General features: G+C 34.7%; 1 protein-coding gene across 7 annotated transcripts; it reads left to right on the forward strand.

Annotated features, from left to right (window-relative positions):
* The first annotated feature begins 6,231 nt into the window (after positions 1–6,231).
* LOC139851976 (protein FLX-like 1) lies at positions 6,232–13,698 on the forward strand. 7 transcript variants are annotated; one of them, XM_071841181.1, is made up of 8 exons: positions 6,232–6,324; positions 6,599–7,267; positions 7,538–7,710; positions 8,061–8,155; positions 8,314–8,476; positions 12,454–12,516; positions 13,334–13,443; positions 13,543–13,698. In XM_071841181.1, the coding sequence occupies exons 2-5, from the start codon at positions 6,660–6,662 to the stop codon at positions 8,404–8,406; spliced, it is 969 nt and encodes a 322-aa protein (XP_071697282.1). In that variant the 5' UTR covers positions 6,232–6,324; positions 6,599–6,659; the 3' UTR covers positions 8,407–8,476; positions 12,454–12,516; positions 13,334–13,443; positions 13,543–13,698. The 7 variants fall into 7 exon arrangements, with proteins under 7 accessions (XP_071697282.1, XP_071697278.1, XP_071697280.1 ...); XM_071841177.1 differs by having other exon boundaries at positions 6,610–7,267; positions 8,314–10,935; XM_071841179.1 differs by having other exon boundaries at positions 6,610–7,267; positions 13,540–13,698.
* The last annotated feature ends 7,095 nt before the right edge of the window (positions 13,699–20,793 follow it).

Genomic DNA, 20,793 nt, shown 5'->3' on the forward strand with positions numbered 1-20,793 from the left:
AACTACTAGTTAGAAACACTAATGCAAGACCTGGTTCGCTACGACCACCGCTCTGATACCAACTGAAAGGACCAGTTCATATACATTATAAACGATTCACAATAGTTGATTACATCGCGAGGTATTTGACCTCTATATGATACATTTTATAAACATTGCATTCGTTTTTAAAAGACAAACTTTCTTTACAACGAAAGTTGACGGCATGCACACCATTTCATAATACATCCAACTATAATTGGCTTAATAATAATCTTGATGAACTCAATGACTTGAATGCAACGTCTTTCAAAATATGCCATGAATGACTCCAAGTAATATCCTTAAAATGAGCTAATGCACAGCGGAAGATTTCTTTAATACCTGAGAATAAACATGCTTTAAAGTGTCAACCCAAAGGTTGGTGAGTTCATAGGTTTATCATAACAATCATTTCAATATATTAATAGACCACAAGATTTCCGTTTATAAATATATATACACTCGCAAGTGTATAAAAGTAATCTATAAGTTGTAGGCACCCGGTAACAAGCCTTAACGTTCATGTTTTACCCTCTGAGGTACACCAGATCAGGTGTGTTTAAAATAACCTCGAAGTACTAAAGCATCCCATAGTCAGGATGGGGTTTGTCAGGCCCAATAGATCTATCTTTAGGATTCGCGCCTACCGTACATAGACAAGTAGTTTAATGTTACCAAGCTAAGGGTATATTTCTTGTTTAAACCCACGTAGAATTAGTTTTAGTACTTGTGCCTATTTCGTAAAACATTTATAAAAACAGCGCATGTATTCTCAGTCCCAAAAATATATATAAAAGGGAGCAAATGAAACTCACTTTTGCCTTGAAGGAAATTAATTCGACTTGGTCTCCGATAGATATCATGATCCTAACCATATATATAATATATCAACATATTTTCTTTTTTAAGTAATCGTTACATATATATATACTATTAATACTTTTAATATTTTCTTAGTCCGTAGTTAGCAGTCCGATGTTAGTGGTTCACAATTAGTTGCTTAAATAAAATAAATAAAGACCTCATCGTATTCGTATTGATCAGAATTAATCTCGACCCATGGTACCATGTTGTCAAATGACGTGTTGCGTACATAAAGTACCGTGTTGTCAAATGACGTGTTGCGTACAATCATGAGGTCTTATGATTAATCTTCTCGTGTTGTTTACGGGTGGTCCTGAAATATATAAAATCAAATCATAAGTAATTATATATAAAATATCATATTAATTAGAAAAGATATGATTAATTTACTTTTTCTCCAAATATTTTCGTAGCTAAACTAGCTTCGGATACCCAATCTTGTTTTAGTCGTAGTTTCTTCATTACAACTCCGTTTTTGTTGGTTCAACTTGCAACTTCCTTGGATTGAGTCAAATTTTAAGAATATGAACTGAAAATACCTTAGTTTGTATTCGAAATCATAGGTTATAGGTCAAACTTTGGTGAAACTTATGAAAGTGATCATTTTTCATTCATAAAAACAACATTTAATGATCATTTTTCTAAAAATACTTACACTTTGAGTTAAACCATGAAATTTTTATGTGTTAACATATTCATAAGAAATATCATTTTTTCAGAACATGAACTTCCAATTCAAAGTTCAAGATGGTTTTTAATTATCCAACCCAAAACAGCCCCCGGTTGCACTCCGACGACGTAGATTCAGTTTTTAAGATGTTCTTTATAAAACCAAGTTATATCTTGTTAGGTTAGCATATAATTATGATATATTACAGGTCTTAAAGTGTTTTAAAAGTCAAGTTATAAGGATCTATTTAGTTTGCGAACAAGTATGAAATCATTCAAACTATGTTCTTGTTGTTAAAATTTTATACCGCAAAATAAGATAGCTATATGAATATGAATTGAATAAGATTATGAACAAGGTTACTACCTCAAGTTACTTGGACAAAGTTACTGCAAAAGATAAGAAATAATCTTGGAATTAAAGAGTGGTGGAGTTAGATCAAAAGGTTGGAAGTAAACTTCTTCAAATGGGTGGTTATTTTGATATGTTCTTGAAAGAGTTTTCTTATGGTGTTTAAGGCTTGTAATTGAAGCTAAATGATGGGGAAAATGCTTGGAGATGATCAAGTATGAAGTTAGGAGTATTTTGAGAGAGAAATGAGGGTGTAGGTATGAGAAAATGGAGTGAAGAAATGGTGTTCATTTATAAAAACGTTTTTAGTTTATAAAGAAAGAAAAGGATACCTAATTTTGTTTTCTTACTAATAATTCATATTACTTGACAAATCCTAGTTACCTCATATCTAGGGCAGTAATAATGTTGATTAGGATGTTGATTTGATGTGTATATACCAATAGTAAATATGTAGAGAAGCTGGGTATGATATGGGTACATATACCCTAGATATACGTATAGAAATCTTGAGGAAACGGAACTAGAATTCAAATATAGCTATCTTTTGTGAATATACTTATATTGTTTTATGTATTTAAGTCCTTAAAAAGTGATTAAATACTTTTTATATACGATACGTGTATAAGCATTATATATTATAAGTATATATATATCAAAGAATGTTACGTATAGTTATCGTTTTGAAAACTTAAGTTAGTAGTTTCAAAATATACTTATAACTCATTGTCATTAGTACACAATGAGATGTTAAACCATCCTTAGATCATGTTAAATATATATAAATACATATATATACACAAACGTATAATTATCGTATGTTATATAGTTCGTGATATCATCGGTCATATTGGACGGTCAAACGTTGTGTAAAACTCTTTTAAAAATCACAAGTCTCAACAATTTGGATTGCTTATCATGTTGGTATGGTTTAATTTATGTAAATATTAATCTCATAAGTATAATTTGGTCGGAAAATTCCGGGTCATTACACCGGATGAGCTGACACATGATTAATGTACATGGAATTGAAGTACTTGGCATTTGGTTTGCGAGGGCGATGAATTCATAGGTTCATGGGTAGGACTGGGTGGTGTATTTGCATCTGGAGCATCTATAGGTTGATTAACATGAGTAGGAGAGATGGTAGGCATGGATGGTAATGGTGAATTTGTGGAAGAGTGATCAGTGGTTTGAGGATTTATAGTAGTGATTGATGTTGGATGAATAGGAATAGGTGTAGTAGCAGGCAATGTTGGTGGTATAACAGTGGAAGTGTCTTGATCCAATGATGCAATGTGTGTTACAGTAGGTGTAGAAGTTGTGAAGAGTGATTGAGATAGGGTAGTGTAATCAACTTTTGGTTGTTTTAGAGGAAACTCAGATTCACAGAATTTTACATGCCGCGAGATATATAATTTGTTTGAGTCAGGATCAAAGCATTTATATGCAGATTGAGATAATGAGTAACCAAGAAATACACAAGCTTTCGAGCAGGGTTGAAGTTTGTTTGTTGTATACGGATTAAGCCAGGGATAACATAAGCACCCAAAGACTTTGAGTCGATTGTAATTGGGTTTTCATTTGAAGAGAAGTTCCAATGGAGTTTTGTGATCGAGTGTAGGTGTGGGAAGTCGGTTAATAAGATAAGCGGCAGGAGAAACATCATATGACCAAAACGGTGTGGTTAGCCCAGCTTGTTGTAGTAGTGTTAGAGCCATGGTAACTACGATTCGATGGCGACGTTCCGCGAACCCATTATGTTCAGGTGTATGCGGAGGGGTAGTGTAATGTGAGATGCATATTTGCTAAGATAGTTTGTTAGACCAATAAATTCCCCACCATTGTCTGAATATAAAGCACATAACTTTTGTTGACAAGTTGATTCAACAAGTTTGTGAAACTGAGGGAATATTTGAGCCACATCAGACTTCTTTTGAATTGGATATAGCCAAGTATACTTAGAGAAATGATCCACAAATATTACATAATAGCGTGATTTATCAATAGAATCAGGTGCAGGACCCCAAAGGGTCCGAATAAACAATCTTCAAGGGTCGAGTACTAACAAGTGACGATTCACCAAATGACAACTTGTTACTTTTATTACATAAACAAGCATGACAAAAAGAGCTAACATCAGTAGATGAAATAGATGCTAACTTATAAGTTCTAAGAACATAATTTAAAATGCGTAATGAAGGGTGGCCCAATCGATGAGGCCACACGTTATTAATCGTCACTGAATTTATTTGCGGTAAACTTGACTGGCGTAGGTAGTACAGATCATTATGGCTTGCACCCCGAAGAAGATGTGCCCCCGTTTTCAGATCCTTCACAACAAAATAAAATGGAAAAAATTCCATGGAAACATGATTAGTACAACAAAAACGAGCAACGGAAATAAGGTTCTTACGAGAGTTCGGAACACATAATACATCATGTAATGTAAATAAACGATTAGGTGTTTTAATGGTAGTATGTCCAAGATGAGTAATTGGTAAACCTGAACCATCACCTAGGATGATTTTTTCGGGACTGCCGTAGTCAGAGAACGATTGTAATTGACTCGTATCCGAAGCCACATGATGTGATGCCCCCGTGTCTAGTATCCACGAAGGAGAAACATAGGAGTTTGTTGATGCATAGTTTGCCACTGGACTGATGTCGTTTTCCTTTAAAAAACGAGCGAAGGATCGACACTCTTTGATGAAGTGACAATTTCGTAGGCAGAAGTTACAATAAGCATCTTTGTTGAAGGAAGATGATACTCCTTGACCTCGAGAAGCTGCTGGAGCAGTGTTGGATCGATGAGTGAGTTGACCACCACCTCGACCAGAGTTGTTGTGCAACTGAGTTTGTCCAATGCGTGATCCACGGTTAGAATGTTGCCGATAACCACGTTAAGTGTAATTAGCGGTTGGAATGACAGGAGCAACATGTGGAGCGCTTTTTTTCTGCTGCATTTCAAAATCGACAAGTTTGTCGTGTAGTTCGTCAAAGGAAATCAGGGTGTCACGAGCACGTACGGCTGCACATATTTCGTTAAAATCATTACCCAATCGATGGTGTATGTGTAGGACAAGATCATCATCTTCAATAGGGTTGTTGGCTAATGCAAGATCATTCGCAATACTTCTCATTTCCTGTAGATAGGTACTGATGGTTCTGTCTTCGGCCGAGTTTTCGATCAGCCTTTGTTTTAATGATATGACACAAGTTCTAGACTTGTTGGTATAAAGAGTGTTGAGTCATTTCCAAGCTTCATTGGACGTAGATAGAGACGATATGTGGGTTTGAATATTCGCCAATCAGCTTCCAAGGATGGCGCTGATTATTATTTGGTCCTGCCGAAATCAATAATTGTAGGCAGGATTAGGCTTGCCATCATGTACTTTTGGTGGTGATTTTTCTGAACCATCAACGAAACCCAATATGTCGTAGCCAATGAGAGTCGAAAACAATTGTCGTCTCCATACGGCGAAATTGAATTGCGTAAGTTTTGTGGGAAGGTGAGTAGGTGCATGGATTTGAACGATTTCCTTTGAGCAGGACATGGTGGTGTACAAATGTTTGAGGTTTTATGAAGATTTAGTCAGTTGGCGATTTAAGCCTTTTTGAGGCTCTTGATACCATATCATGGATGTGAAGAAGATGAGTTTAATTGTATTTCATTTGAGTACAGTACATGCTTATATATACAACTGGATACAAGTGATAAGATACAACAATTGTTACTATAAATGTGGATCCTAAAGCTGGTAACTTGACCATGTAAATAGGAGAGGTAGTTTACTTAATTGACCATGTTAGGTAGTTGTACCGATAAACAAAACCTACCAAACATATGGAATCTAAACCTCCGTGAACCACTACCAAACCACCAACAAGTGTGCAAGGGGAAGTCAAGAATGGGCAAAGGGTAGAGCCAATAAAGGAGAGCAGCAACACAAGGAACGACTATTAGAGTGGACCGTCGAAGAAGAGCCGGAACAAGGTGACCGCAATAGAAATTGAAGGCAAAAGTAAATGTAAATTCTAGTATTGTGAAAGAATTTTGATTTGATTAGTGCATTTTAACGTTTGTTGTATGAGCACACATTAGTAAAATTTTAAATTAAATATTAAATATTAAATATTAAATATCTATATAAGTAAAATCTAAAATATAAAAGTAAGATCAATCAAAATCAAATCAAAATTCAAAATCAATATTTAAAATAAGTAAAAAAGATTTTGCTTAATTCGTATGCGTAAAGTCATAACCCACCTAAAGAGTTTGGCAATATCACAAAACACCCCATAAAAAATCAGTTTGCAAAAGCCAAAAACTAATCAAAATCAGCCTGTATTAATCGGGTCGAGATACACCGGTTGCTAGACCTAGACGGTACTTGACCTTCCCTCAATTCTCTCAGGTTAACATGTTTCATCCGATCGCCTTTTATATATATATATATATATTTCTAGGGTTTCCATCATCGCATTTGCCCTAATGTTTTTCAATTGATGCACGCTTTATCGTTTGAATCTTTATTTAAGTTAGGGCTTTTAATCAGCTACGCGACCTTTACCTTTGTACTTTTTAAATTTTTCTGATCATCGCACCTTGTAATTAGTTTCTTAAATTCAGTTTAATTACATTTATAATATCATCTGCTTATATTTTATTTTCATATTTATATTTATAAGGTTTGATATAGTCTTCAGGGAGCTAGGCTTGTTCGATTGCTGAGTTTATCTGTGAGAAAAGATGTCTGGGAGAAATCGTGGACCTCCGGTTCCGATGAAAGGTGGGCCCCACGGAGGAATGGTAGCTGCTCACGAGTCTCAGTTTGACAGAAGTCGTGGCGCGATGCCCATGCCGCATCCTGCGTTGCTTGAAGAATTGAGAGAAGCTCAGTTTGGGATGGGCGTTCACAGACAACTGCCGCCACACCCTGCGATAATTGAGGAACGATTAGCAGCTCAACATCAGGATATTCAGGGGCTATTGATTGATAATCAGCGTTTAGCTGCAACTCATGTTGCACTTAAGCAGGAACTGGAAGCTGCACAATATGAGCTTCAACAAACAGATCACTTTGCTCGTAACTTTTTAATGGAGAAGGATATGCAGATGAGAGAGATGTATGACAAGTCAGCTAAAATGGAACATGATCTTCATGGGATGGAAGGAATGCGAGCTGAGCTTATGCAAGTGCATGCTGATGTGGCAGAGTTGACTGCTACACGTCAAAAACTTACTGTTCAGGTTCAGGCGATGACTCAAGATCTTGCTAGAGCTAATGCAGATTTGCATCAGGTTCCTGCACTCAAGTCGGAAATTGGAGCGCTTAGAAATGAATTGCAACGTCTGAGGTAATTATGTAAATACCTCTAAAGTTTGGATCTTTATGCTAGTTATTCATTGTCGTAGGTAATAGATTATGATATTTTCTATGTGGAACTTTTGGGTCTTCATTTACATTATGTATAAACAGAAGCATCCGAAAAGAATGATAATAAGGGCGATATCTGTTTTCATACTTACATTATTTTCATCAGAACTACTAAATATGTATGTGTGTGTGTGCGCGTGTGTATTACTTTGCATATGAATGTGTTTTGACACGATATTTCTTCTTCAAGGGGTGCAATTGAACATGAGAAGAAGGGGCATGCAGATAATTATGAGCATGGTCAGGTGATGGAGAAGAATTTACTCTCTATGGCTCGAGAGCTAGAAAAGTTACGTGCCGAGATGGCTAATGCTGAAAAAAGGGCTCGTGCTGCTGCTGCAGCAGCAGGGAATCCAAATCCAGGTATTCGATTACTTCTGTTTTTTTGTCAAACATATGTACTAGGATGACATGGAAATGAATATGAATGTTGAACTCTGTCTCTTTACATAGAATGATAGAAGTTATAAATATTAATGGCATTAAGCTTATTTTTCTGAACTTTCCTTGCATCAGTTTTGGTTGAATTTTTTAGGGGTTTTAAAAACAAGTATCTTTCATGTACCCACGTTTGTTATCCTGAAGAGAAACATGCGAATCTGTAGAGTTTTTATCATTAATTGCTCATTAGACGTAATTGATTTTTATGAAGACTCTTGTCCTCATTAAGGCCCTAACTCTGTTTTTTAATGTTTTTGGGTGTTCACGTGCAGGATATAATGCAAATTATGTCAATGTTGAAGCTAGCTATGTAGGGAATCCTTACCCTACAAATTATGGCCCGGGTTCTACGAATCAAATGAATCCTGTAAGCTATCTCATTTTGAGTATTTTTGTTTTTTTCTGTGTTAACTGCTACAGTTATCTCACTTTGTTGTCATCTGTATCTTTTTTTGTAGAAGTTCCTTCTACAATTTTAGTTCTTTTGGTGATTAATTTCTTTTTACTATTGTTACGAACTATCAGGTGCAGCCTGGTGCAGAAGGTTATCCTCAGTATGGACCTGGACCTGGAACTTGGGGTGCGTATGATATGCAACGGGCTCAAGGACACAGATAGACAATCACATGCTAGGCTATGGGCTCTTAGATTGCTTATCAGAGCTATGGTACTTTGAATTGAAGCCTAGGTGTGTTTACAATGTTATATCATAAAAGACATCTATTAAATTATGCATGCTATTTTGGATATTCTTGCCTTACTGCAAATTCTAGTGGTTCTTTTGAGCTTTGATTTGGCTTCTTAATTGATGTTCATTTGCGTGTCATCCTAGCATATATACTTCAATCTTTCTCATCCACTTATCTGACTGATAGAACTGTTACTTTTTTAGACTTGTTACCCTTGAATCTTGATTATCAAACTTTTCCATGCTCATCATCAAGTATGGTTTTAGAATCACTAAATACCTTGGAATACAAAATGTTGTTGGCCCCTATTAATAGCGATGTTGAATGATTAGTGTTTGTGGTATCATCATATTTTGTGAGTTAGTGTTGCTAAGCTGGTTAATTGTATGAGTGCACAGTTACATCACTTTGTAAATACACCAGCCCGGTATGCGTCCCTTTAAATACCAATGATCCAGTGTGTTGCTGAGCCTTTATATGCCAGCTACTGTTGGAGCTACTTATGTCAGCCAGGGAGTTCCTTGCAAAATAATTCGGAGTAACACATTTGGCTGGTGACAAGTAACCTATTGAATTGTAGGTCTATACCGTCAACGTGCTCTTATTCTCGTTCTCATCTTTATATATGAAGTTCTACAAAACTGTAAAAGAGTCTACATCAGATCAATCGTGTGTGTATGACTGCTGAAGTAAACTCTTGATCATGTGTTGTGATATATTGGGTAGCAAAGGAAATGCTGGATGTGTGTGTGTGTGTGTGTGTGTGTGTGTGTTTGTTTATATTAGTGCAGTGGGTCATGCCTCGTTATTACTCGAGTCTTTTTAAACCTTTCAGTCGAGTGACTTTCATCTTGTTCAGATATTGAGGGCCATTAATTGACAAGCCAGATATGTATGGTAGCATATATTTAGAGAAAAAGTAAATTGCTAAGTTATTTTTCTTTGTCATCTTAGTTGAAATGTTAGGTGTTGCAACTGACGTAGCTTTCTTGGAGATGGTTATCTTCTCTTGGCTAAGCAGCTCACCTCTGCTTGTGTATAACCCATTCTTTGTGTTTTGGGTAATTGTAGATTTGAGTAATTGTTATCATACTGATACTGATGTTGATGGAAGGTCAAGTCTTCCTTAATATGGAATTATATATAATTTAGCTTTGCAAAACTCACAAATTTCTGAAGTCCTTTCAAACTTGTACATTTAGCTTAGAGATCGGGTAGATGTACTGTGACATTAGGTAGGAGTAGGAGACATGTCTGCGCATTAAACATCGTGTATTAATTCTCTGATGCTTTTTAAGAACCAACTGTACATCCCAGCCTTCTCTGGATTAATACACGTTGAAGATTTCTAATTTGGGTTTTCTAAACCAAACATACTAAGAGCTAGCGAAAATACCTGAAGAAATTACGATAACAACGTTCTCCCTCGTGTACAAGAGGGTGGAACTGCTTTTTTTTGGGCTAATTGTCTCAGCGAAGAACTTAGTAGAAAGGATTTAAGGTATTCAAACTGTAGTTAAGACGTCAGCTAGAAGCTTTGAGTGGCGCTATGATGATAAGGATACATTGGAAAATGAAGACATCGTGGTCCATTTAGGAAAGGGAGATTCTCTGTCTGCACATATGGCAAGTTAGTATAATAAACAAGTCATTGCGATAACATCTATGTGGTTGATCTGATATTGAAATCTCTAAGGTGTTGATATTCGGGGTCTATTCAACTACTATTTGCATAATGAGGTCGAGTCCTGTCCGGGCTGTCTAGAATGATGGAAGATCAAAAATGTTTATGATAGGAAACATGTTTGTTCCTTAATTTAGGTTATATTATCCAAGTCTTCTGAATTTTTATCATATAATAGTATGTTTACATCTGATAGAAATTTAGGATTCTTATTGGCATATACTTTTTTGATATAAAGTTTCAAATTACAATCACCTTTACTGTTTTTCCATTTTGGGGATGTATGTGCAGTTGGGTCTTTCTTTTTAATTGTGTTTATTATGGCTCTATAAGATATAATATTGGTATTGCCCCTGTCATTCACTTGTTTCACCTTCTTTTATATTGATCTTGTTTTATGTTATTCCTTGATCTTGGATCTTTGTTTCAAATGATATGAAAAGGGTGACAGCTGGTTACCAGTTTAATATCATGTACTTAGAAAATTTAGGAAGGGTCTACTCTAGTTTTAAAAAAAAAACAAATGCTTTGTGTGGGCAATTGCTTTTTCTTCCTGTATGGTTTGTGGGACGAGATAATGCTCGGATTCACCCTTAACCGGGGATTAGTACCGGTTATTTTGCACGACGAGATAATGCTCGGATTCACCCTTAACCGGGGATTAGTACCGGTTATTTTGCACTACACAGTAGAAAAAGGACTCGGGGGATGCATGAAGTGTGCTGGCTGCTACAAGTTTCGAAGTTAGTGGAGGTGCATGAGTTCCACAATCAAGTAAGTGATGAAATCTGTGAACAAATAAGTCTCTTGTTCTTTTTTTTGGTATCAGGTTTTCATTTTGATTTGTAGAGCATATATGATTTTTTCTTAGACTGGTAAATACCCTATTTATTGTAGTGACCGGACCCTTGTTTACTCCAGCTGCTGCAATTGACTCAGTTATGGAGTTGGAAACGTGCATCTGTATGTGAAGTTAGTTATTTAAATTGCAGTCACCCGTTACTTGTACATTAGTGACTTGAATTCTTTGGTGTATTTAATACTTTCACTTAGTATTGTCATTTCTAGTTAGTAGTTCTTTCGTTTTAGAAGGGAGTCAAATTGCTGCTGCTAGGATATAATTTTTGAAACGAAGAATTCCAAACCTTTAGACATGTTAAGTGTCTTATCAACAGACGTTCTAAAGTTTCAGGTTTTTTTTTTTTTTTTTTTTTTTTTTTTTTTTTTTTTCTGTTGTTTTTTTTGTTGTTGTTGTTTCTGATTTAGAGTTTATTACAGTTACTATACCTGTTATGTGCATATAAGTTACAAACCTGCATTTGTTACTCGTTTATTTCACCTTTTTTTTTCAAAAAAAATTATATTTGTTGCCAAACCATCACAAGATAGCCCAGTGGTTGTGGTTGGGGCCCTGATATCCTTGCAAGAAGTCTCAAGTTCGAATCTTGTGTGGCCAGTGAAGGGTACCCCAATAGGGAAAACCTTATAACTTTTTTATTTGTTGCTAATGTATCAATTATAAGTTCCAATTCAAGATGATTAGGCGATTAGCTAAATTGGACTCGTAACAATAGTCAGGGGGTGAATTACTTTATATACACTAAAGTTGCTATGTATTGACTTGAATTATGGTGGTAACATTTGGAAGTTATTGGTAATTAAAATACGTCCTTATAGGGAAGAAGCTTTCTGCTATCTGTCAGTAAGAAAAAGGGTATATGCATTGATTTATCCATGTAAAGTGTTAAAGATGAGTTACAGTGTTTCATTTGTTCTATTGTAAGTATTATTTGTAGACTTTTGTAACCATAGCTGTAGTAATAGGCATTGATAATAAGCAGACGTACAAGTCCCTTGGGAACGGAATCGAGATTTTTGATCTTAGGTTAAATAGTGTTAAGCCTGTGTATAATATTTGCAGAGTCTTGATGCATAAATGCGGAAAGAGCTGGCTTTGTATTCATATTTAAGAATACATCATATCATATCTGAGCCATTTCTAACGTTGCTTATTTCGTGAGAGATATGGTGTTTTAGTTGATGTTTTTTGTTTTGTGCTCACATTATTTATTAGGTCTTCAAGTAGTTTACTGCTGGTTTTTACATATAAAAACAAACAACTTTGTCTTTTGTTCTTTAAGTGCCTTTTCAATTATAGATGATTTATTGTTCTTGTTTTCCCTTTAAAATACTATTTGAATGTTTGCAAGAACAAATGATGCATGTCACTCTGCATCTTAGTTTGTACAGTCTTCCATTCGTGTTTTTGATGTTCTGATTTCATTGTCTCAGGTATTTGATTTGGATGTGGCGAAACAGAACTCTTCTGCATTTGGATTGCCGAAGCAAATTCCGGTAGGTGGTTTATGATTGCTATGGACCTCCCTTAATTTGTATCTAATCACGTAATGTCACTCTTTCCATGCATGATTATATAGCAAACCAGATGTTATTGTTATGTTACTTGTTATATGAGTTTTCTTATGTAAGTGGGCACTTAAAAGATCAATTTAATTTTTTTAGAAGGCAAACACACACCCCCCCACACACACACCCCCCCACACACACCCCTATATCACCAATATTTACAGATAACCCACCCCACGATACCGCTAGGTAAACGGCCCTTTGGCAATTAAAAGATTATTAGTGTTTTGAATTATGATCTCCAGCTAAGGTTGCAAAGATTATTTATTTATATAGAATTTTCTTTTTTAGATTTTGGGTAGGCTGAATGAAACTTCAAGGTGATAGTCACTATTTATCATTTGTTATATTAAGAGCATGTTTTATGATAAATCATATCGTTGACGTAGAAGGCTGAACTTTAGCTCAGTAGGTTTCACGTTATTGGATTCTGACGTCTCTAAATCTACTGTTTCTTTCTCATAAGATATTGTTAGGATGATTATTAAGACGATACTAATCTCTACTATAGGAGGTTATATTATTACTCTTTACATATATGCACTCTTTGTAATTCCTGAACTGTCACTGTAATCCTCTGATCTGTTTTCAATTTGTAACATTTATGGTCCACTGTTCTTCAGGAAGTAAATTTTATTTCTCTTAATCTTTTTTGTACTTCGAGTCTTCAACTATCATTTTTTTCGTTATTCATAGTTTCGTTCTCCAGCGATGAAAACTTGATCTATTGTTTGCTTCTTCACAGGAAATATTTAAATTCTGCTTTGACAGAAGATGAATTACTTTGGAACCATATTTGGAGGGTTACTACAAAACGAACACTTTAATAATCTTAAGGTCTAAACTAGCAACAAGGTGCCGGTTTTGACATTATTGTACTTCCTAATTTGGCGATAAACCGATATCATCCAGTTATCTACATTTGGATTGATTTTTTGTACCCTTTCTTAGCAGGTTTGAGCACATAATTCAGCGATGAGGAATGTGGGAAACTGTGAATGTTGCTGCTCTGGTGCATCAATATTGAAATGTCAGTTATACAAATGCACTTCTCACTAAACCCATTTTGATTCACCTTCACTGGAACATCTATATAAAAGTTATGTGAAATTCAACATACAAAGATTATAAATACGTATCAAACTGACTTTAAACATCCATAAAGTTTATGGCATAAACTACATCCGCTACAGGAACGATGTGTATTTGTCATAACAGAAGCCTTGAAACATGAAATCGGAAACACCCTCCCAAACTCAATATCACGTGTTTAAAGTTTTATACAACATGTATTAACAAGAATTAGACGATGCTTTTGTATGTTAACAAAAACCATACATCATCTGTATTGAAGGGTGCAATTGTAGTTGCCCAGATTGCTACTATGCCATTGTGACAATGATACTACGTAATACTTATTCATACAACATTACCCATAGTTAAAGAACAAAAAGTAACATTTCAATTAGACAAAAAAGACGTTGCAATAAATGGGCACTTCTTTAAAAAACATTTCATCTCTTAAAGATCACCATACACAATGCAATTGGTTGAATCCAAATGCTACAATTCTTGTATCTTAGCCTACGATGTATATGCCAAGTCGAGTTCTCAACTTCTATCAATTCTTTACAAACCACAAATGATCCAAAACATCGATCCAGATGTGTACATTTCCATGGATTTTCTACAAAGCATCCATTGCCATCACTCATCAGGAACAATATGCTGGGTTTGTGGTGAATCGTGTTGAAGGTGTTAGGATGAAGGAAGAATGGCTTCAGATATGGATATGAATAATTGAAAAAGGATGCAAAAGAAGACCATAAGTGCTATAGACGAAGCTGCCATTGTTGCTTGTGTCCTGTCCTTGGGGCTATAGTTATATTGTAGTATCTGGGTACAGACTGTAAAGATGGATAATATTTATCTTTTAAGAAATAAATAATTGTGTATGGATAATGTCATTCCATTTTAAAGCCAACACATTGTGGGTCATATAATAAATACACTTCTTGGGTTACATCTTAGTAATTATTTTTATGCAGCTTAAACAAAGTTTAGGCTTTTTTAAACTACAAAAATTACCTAAAACATGTTAAACATTTGAACTATACTAAATTAAATGTTCAATCTTAGTTGATGTTATTAATGCAGTAGTACCCACCTCAACCACTTCACATGATATTTCTTTGGCATTTAAAGATCATTAAAGGACTGCATATATCACCCTCTTTGTCCATATTTTGGTAGAGATTTGTCGTGGGTCTGCGGTTTTGTTTAGGTCTTCGCTGTTGATAGATGTTTGGTTTTGGTGAAAACATGAGATGGGGTTTTCGATTGTAGTGGTTCAGGATTGAGTGTGTGATGACCCGGAAATTTCTGACCAAATTTAAACTTTATCTTTAAATGATTTAATTTTTCCGACACGATAAGCAAAGTCTATGAAGTTGAATCTTAAAATTTTAGAACTGTTTCATGTATTAAATTACATTTGACTGCTCTCGACGATTCATGAACAATTATATATATATATATATATATATATATATATATATATATATATATATATATATATATATATATATATATATATATATATGTACAAGTAAAAACGACTTTCCTACCTTAAAACACTATTTGCTACAGTAAAACACTATTTGCTACAGTAAACACTGTTTGCTACAGTGGACACTATTTGATGTCGACGAACTAGCAAACAAAAACAGGATAAGGCGGCCATGCGATCGCATGGCAAAAACACTGAAAACTCATGCGATCGCATGAGGTACTGTAGCAGGCCACATACTATAAAAGCTCGATTCATTCCTCTGTATTATTATTTTGATATTATTATTATTATTATTATTATTATTATTATTAATCTTATTATATTATTATTATTAGTAGTATATATACCTAAAATACTACTACGAGGTTATGAGCGTGTCACCTTCAAAATGGGTTTTTGAGCGGGATAGAGCTAAGGAAATTATGGGTTATTGTCAAGGAGGTTATGGGTAATGTTCGAGGGTATATTTGTGAATCAAATCTAGTGCTTATCATCTCTGTTGCGTCTACGTACTTTTCTACAATATTGAATCTCAATATTGGTACGTAAACACTCATATTTTATCTTTTATACATTAATTGTGTATCCATGTCTAGTGCTCGAGTATATATATTTATGCATGCTTGTATGCTAAATTTTGTCGTTAAATAGTTATGATGAATCACGAAGTAAATACATATATTACTGGTAAAAGGTATATGATATACATGTTTTTGGAAAGCTGGCGAAAAATCAATAACTTTTCATTTAGATATCGAATAATTTCGATGAACGGATTAAAAGATATGATCAACTGAATTATGATTAACGTTAATTGAAATTGCTTTTGAATCTACACTTAAGATTTAAACAACTTGTTTACGCGATTGATAAATTGGATTTTTGAATATTACCAACCGAGTAAATGAATCCTTATATAAGGTATGTCTCGTTTTGTTGAACTATTGTCAAAATTGACTTTTTGAAACGACTTTGGATAACTTTTGTATGTCGATCTCGAGCATTAGGATTGTTATACACTATGATCTGACCTAGATTGATAGACATTTATTGACCAACATATGTTCTCTAGGTTGAGATCTACGGTTATTTGATATTCCGAGTTTCGGTCACGTTTTGGTGAACAACTTTATGTGCTGCTAAGGTGAGTTTCATTTGCTCCCTTTTTAATTGCTTTTGCAATATATATTTTTGGGCTGAGAATACTTGCACTTTATTTTAAACGCAATGGATACAAGTACATACTAAATTCTACACTGAGTTTGAACCAAAAATCCCTTAGCTTTGGTAACTGTTAACTGCCAGTTATAAGAACTGGTGGGCGCGAGTAGTAGTATATGGATCCATAGGGCTTGATATCCCCGTCTGAGCTAGAGCGCTAGCCTTTTAACGGACGTATGCTATTTGAGAAGCGTACACGTTGGTTTGCGTGTACTATTAAGATGATTATACAAAGGGTACAAATTATATATACGTTAAGTTTAGTTACCAGGGTGCTCAATCTTGTAGAATATTTTGATAAACGTTTCTGGATGAAACAACTGAAATCTTGTGATCCACCTTTATACACAGATTATGCGAAACATTAAAACTATGAACTCACCAACCTTTGTGTTGACACTTGTTAGCATGTTTATTCTCAGGTTTCCTAGAAGTCTTCCGCTGTTGCTTATATGTTAGACAAGCTATGTGCATGGAGTCTTACATGACATACTTTTCAAGGAAACGTTGCATTCACCAAATTATCACCATGTATCTTATTTTGACTGCATTGTCAACGGAAGTACTATTGTAAACTATTATTTACGGTGATTGTCTATATGTAGAAATCATCAGATGTCGAAAACCTTTGATTTAAATATTCATTTATGGTGTGCCTTTTCAAAAGAATGCAATGTTTACAAAACGTATCATATAGAGGTCAAATACCTCGCAATGAAATCAATGAATGACGTATTGTCCATATGGATTTGGAGCGATCGTCACAGTTGGTATCAGAGCGTTGGTCCTAGTGAACCAGGTCTTGCATGAGTGTGTCTAACTGGTTATTATTAGGATGCATTAGTGAGTCTGTACTATGACCGTATATGTTTTTACCAAGTTTTTCTTACCATTTATCGTCAAAAATTACTTGCTTATCATTCCTAAGTCTAGACACGTCTTACTGCATTTACTGCATAGATAGTGTACCGACAAAATTCATATCTTAGCATATCTGTTACTGTAAACTTTTCCTAACATCTTCCGAAAATTTCTCCGTAATTTACGGGATTTTGGTATTATATATACATATGTAAATTATGTATTGAGGAGTACCAATCTAAATTCTATAATCTATCTTATATCAAAAATCAATTCCTTGATTATACAAGATGGATCACGTATCTAGTTCAAATTCCTTAAATTCCGACAGCTATTCCGATATGGATATTCACATGAACTCCGAAGACAGTGTAACCGGAATGGATCAACCGATTAGCCATCATCTATTCTGGATGAATTGGGGATGGGTTCGTAGCTTACTTAGTCATTGGAAACAAGAAGAATGCGATCCCTTCCATCCACCACATTGCCCTCTTGGCGAAGAACCTGAAGCACTTACCGGCGAACCTGTTCGTAATACCATTTTCTCTGTCATTTCCAGAGTATCTAGTCATGATTATATACTATCTCACATTCTAAATCTTATTCGTCCGCTCGTCCGAACCACCGATCATCCCGATATAATAGAAGAAGTCAACGAGCTTCGCGCTCGGGTAGTGGCTTTGGAGAATATGGTGCGAAGGTTACAAACACCAGCAGCAGCAGCAGCAGCATAACCAGTACCACCATCATCAACAACAACAGTACCATTACCACCACCAACAACCACATCCGCATCCCACACCTCAATATCACATCTAAAAAATGTACTTCAGATATCAACATCATACGCACCGTAGATACCAAGGAGTGCCAACAACAATAAATGATGAAGTACTGATTCATAACTTCATCAAAGAAATATTCTACGGTGATTATGTAATCTCTAAAATCATAGAGATTATTTATCCCAGTTCTAACCGTAAATCAGATAAATAGAAGGAAGAATAGAAACCCTGACAAGAATGATGCGTAAGGTACAAGCTAGACTTGTTTTACCAACAACATCAATAGTACCCTTAGTCTCACCAGCACAGTTAGTGCTGTCAACATCATTAGAATCATCAGCACCTCTAACATCACAAGCTCCGCCAGTTCAAGAAAGCACCGTGGATATTATTACAAGTCAACAACGCGTATATTTGTATCAACGAGTTATGAAATATTAACTCATTCCCTCTGAAAAATTTATATGTATATCTTATATATATATTTTAAAACCATCATAAATCTTTTCGTACTAAGCTATTAAGTATGAATTGAAAAAGGGTAAATACTACTCGGTTAAATTACTAATATGCTATGACGTACATCATTCGTTAACAACTTAACCTTCGTTAACTACAATCTCTGTTTCAATCCAAAGAATTCTGTTTCATAATAAACCAAGTATATTATTCAATAATATGGTTGATTTTACACTTTCATCTTCGATGTACTCGAAACTTTCTAGAAAACATCATTTGCACCTTGCGAAGTTTGCAAGAATTCCACGAATATCAACACCCTTCACCAAGGAATATCAATAAGAATAAATAATGAAGTATTGATTTTATTAGCGAAATACTCCGCAAAGATTATGTAATCTTTAATATTTTAGAGATTATTCATTTCTAATTCAAGCCAAAAATCAAATGAGCTTAATATGATATTAACTCATTAAATATGTATTACATCTAAAGAAAATATACATACATATATTTTCATAAAAACGGTAATAAAAATTCTTTTGTACAAAGTATTAATTGTGAAATCTTTAACGGGTAGGTAATACTCGGGAAATATGTAAGTTCACAATTAATATGTTATATTGTACATTCTTCAACTTTGATTCAAAAATTATTAACTATGCTCACAGCGATATACAATCGTTTTCATACAAATTCAATTACATATTCTGATATTGACGGATCAGAATCCAAGTCATAACTCTGAACCGGTGAAATCATTCTTAGATCTCTACATCTTTCAAAGCTATACTTTGACTTCAAAACTGTGAAAGATCCTTTGGTATTGTTTTTACCAAAAATAACCTTGCAATTCATTTTCAAAGTATCCAGTATTATCAACCATTCAACCAGTCAACGACGACCTTTCAGACTTGTAATTTTAGCATATATGTTTTCGTTACTGGGGAACCTTTCATGTTCCACCACATTAGTAGTAAATTTACCAACAACTTCATTGATCTTTGACCTTTCGAAAAATCCTTATACTCATTGAAACTGTATCATGTACTCATCCACATCTTGTAACGGCAATTGCCATACCAACTATCGGGAATTAGCAATCAGTATCTTGAAATTTTGTAGCACGTCTACGCCAACAGTTATATGTGTACATATAACGTCTACCTCCTGGACTTACATACTTCGAATATGAAGTTTCCGAAAAAACACCCCAAACTACGAAACTAGTTCTCCGAATTTTGGAAAAATGTTGATGAAGCAGCAAAAACGGTAAACGACCTTAACAGTCAAAAGTTTGATGATAAAGAATAGTATGGTGGTAAAGCATAGAAAAAGAGAAGGTTTGGAATTGAAAAACGGATTGAGCAGACCATGAAGGAGGCTGTGGACAAATCACAAAGACTAAATCTACCTTCAAAGAATCCAAATGATTCAGAGTCTGCTAAAATCATTAGCGAATACCTTGCTCCTTACTCTAAAACCTTTGCGGACAATATTCTTCATCATCATCTTATCTTAAATATTCTAAGATATAATCGTATCTCCCATTATAAATATCCTCCATATTTCTGAAGATATTTTTCGAAACCATTCTTATCTGAAATCATTACCTCTTCGCGCTATATGTGTTACATCATAAAAGAAACTATTTTAGTTTCTAAAATCTGAAAAATTCGAAAAAAAAAATGGATGTTTTGAAGTAATGTTGGGAACTGAAGCATGAGTTAGTATAATATAATGACACTTGATCAACGTGATTATATTACAGTAAGTCATGTTGAGTTTCTAATAGAACGTGACAAAGGTTCACAGATCACACCCTCATTATAAACCATGTTACATAACTCTTTCATTCTATATAATCTCTAAATATATCAAGAAAATATATTTCTTGATGATTCGGTCTTTTCCGGATATTCTGGTAATTTGACAAGTCGGATTGTGCCATTACCGTTTATTTCTTAGAAAATTAATTATGTTTATTCTGAAATTCATACCTACGAATTCTGGACCATTATTCGCTTGACTTAACGTCGGGAAGAGAAAACGAAAGCATGAAGCTCCGAAATATAATGGAGAACATAAAGCCCGATAACAACCCTGAAATTACAAACCGTGTATATCAATGCGTATAGCAATATAAAGACACGGGAGAATGAAAAACACTATAACCCCAAGGTAATAGTAGAAGAAAATAACTTCCTCTGGTGGCAGATGAAAAAGAAGAATGAAGGATACGATAGCCAGGAAAATATCAAGAATCAGAACTGGATTAAGCATTTTCACAATCTATTGTGATGT

Source organism: Rutidosis leptorrhynchoides, chromosome 6, assembly GCF_046630445.1.
Source record: "Rutidosis leptorrhynchoides isolate AG116_Rl617_1_P2 chromosome 6, CSIRO_AGI_Rlap_v1, whole genome shotgun sequence".
NCBI lineage: Eukaryota > Viridiplantae > Streptophyta > Magnoliopsida > Asterales > Asteraceae > Rutidosis > Rutidosis leptorrhynchoides.

Excerpts from the sequence above, each read along its gene's own strand:
- LOC139851976 (XM_071841181.1), top strand. The coding sequence starts at position 6,660 with ATGTCTGGGAGAAATCGTGGACCTCCGGTTCCGATGAAAGGTGGGCCC. Across the intron at positions 7,268-7,537 it reads AATGAATTGCAACGTCTGAG|GGGTGCAATTGAACATGAGA; the intron begins GTAATTATGTAA and ends TTCTTCTTCAAG. Across the intron at positions 8,156-8,313 it reads CTACGAATCAAATGAATCCT|GTGCAGCCTGGTGCAGAAGG; the intron begins GTAAGCTATCTC and ends ACGAACTATCAG.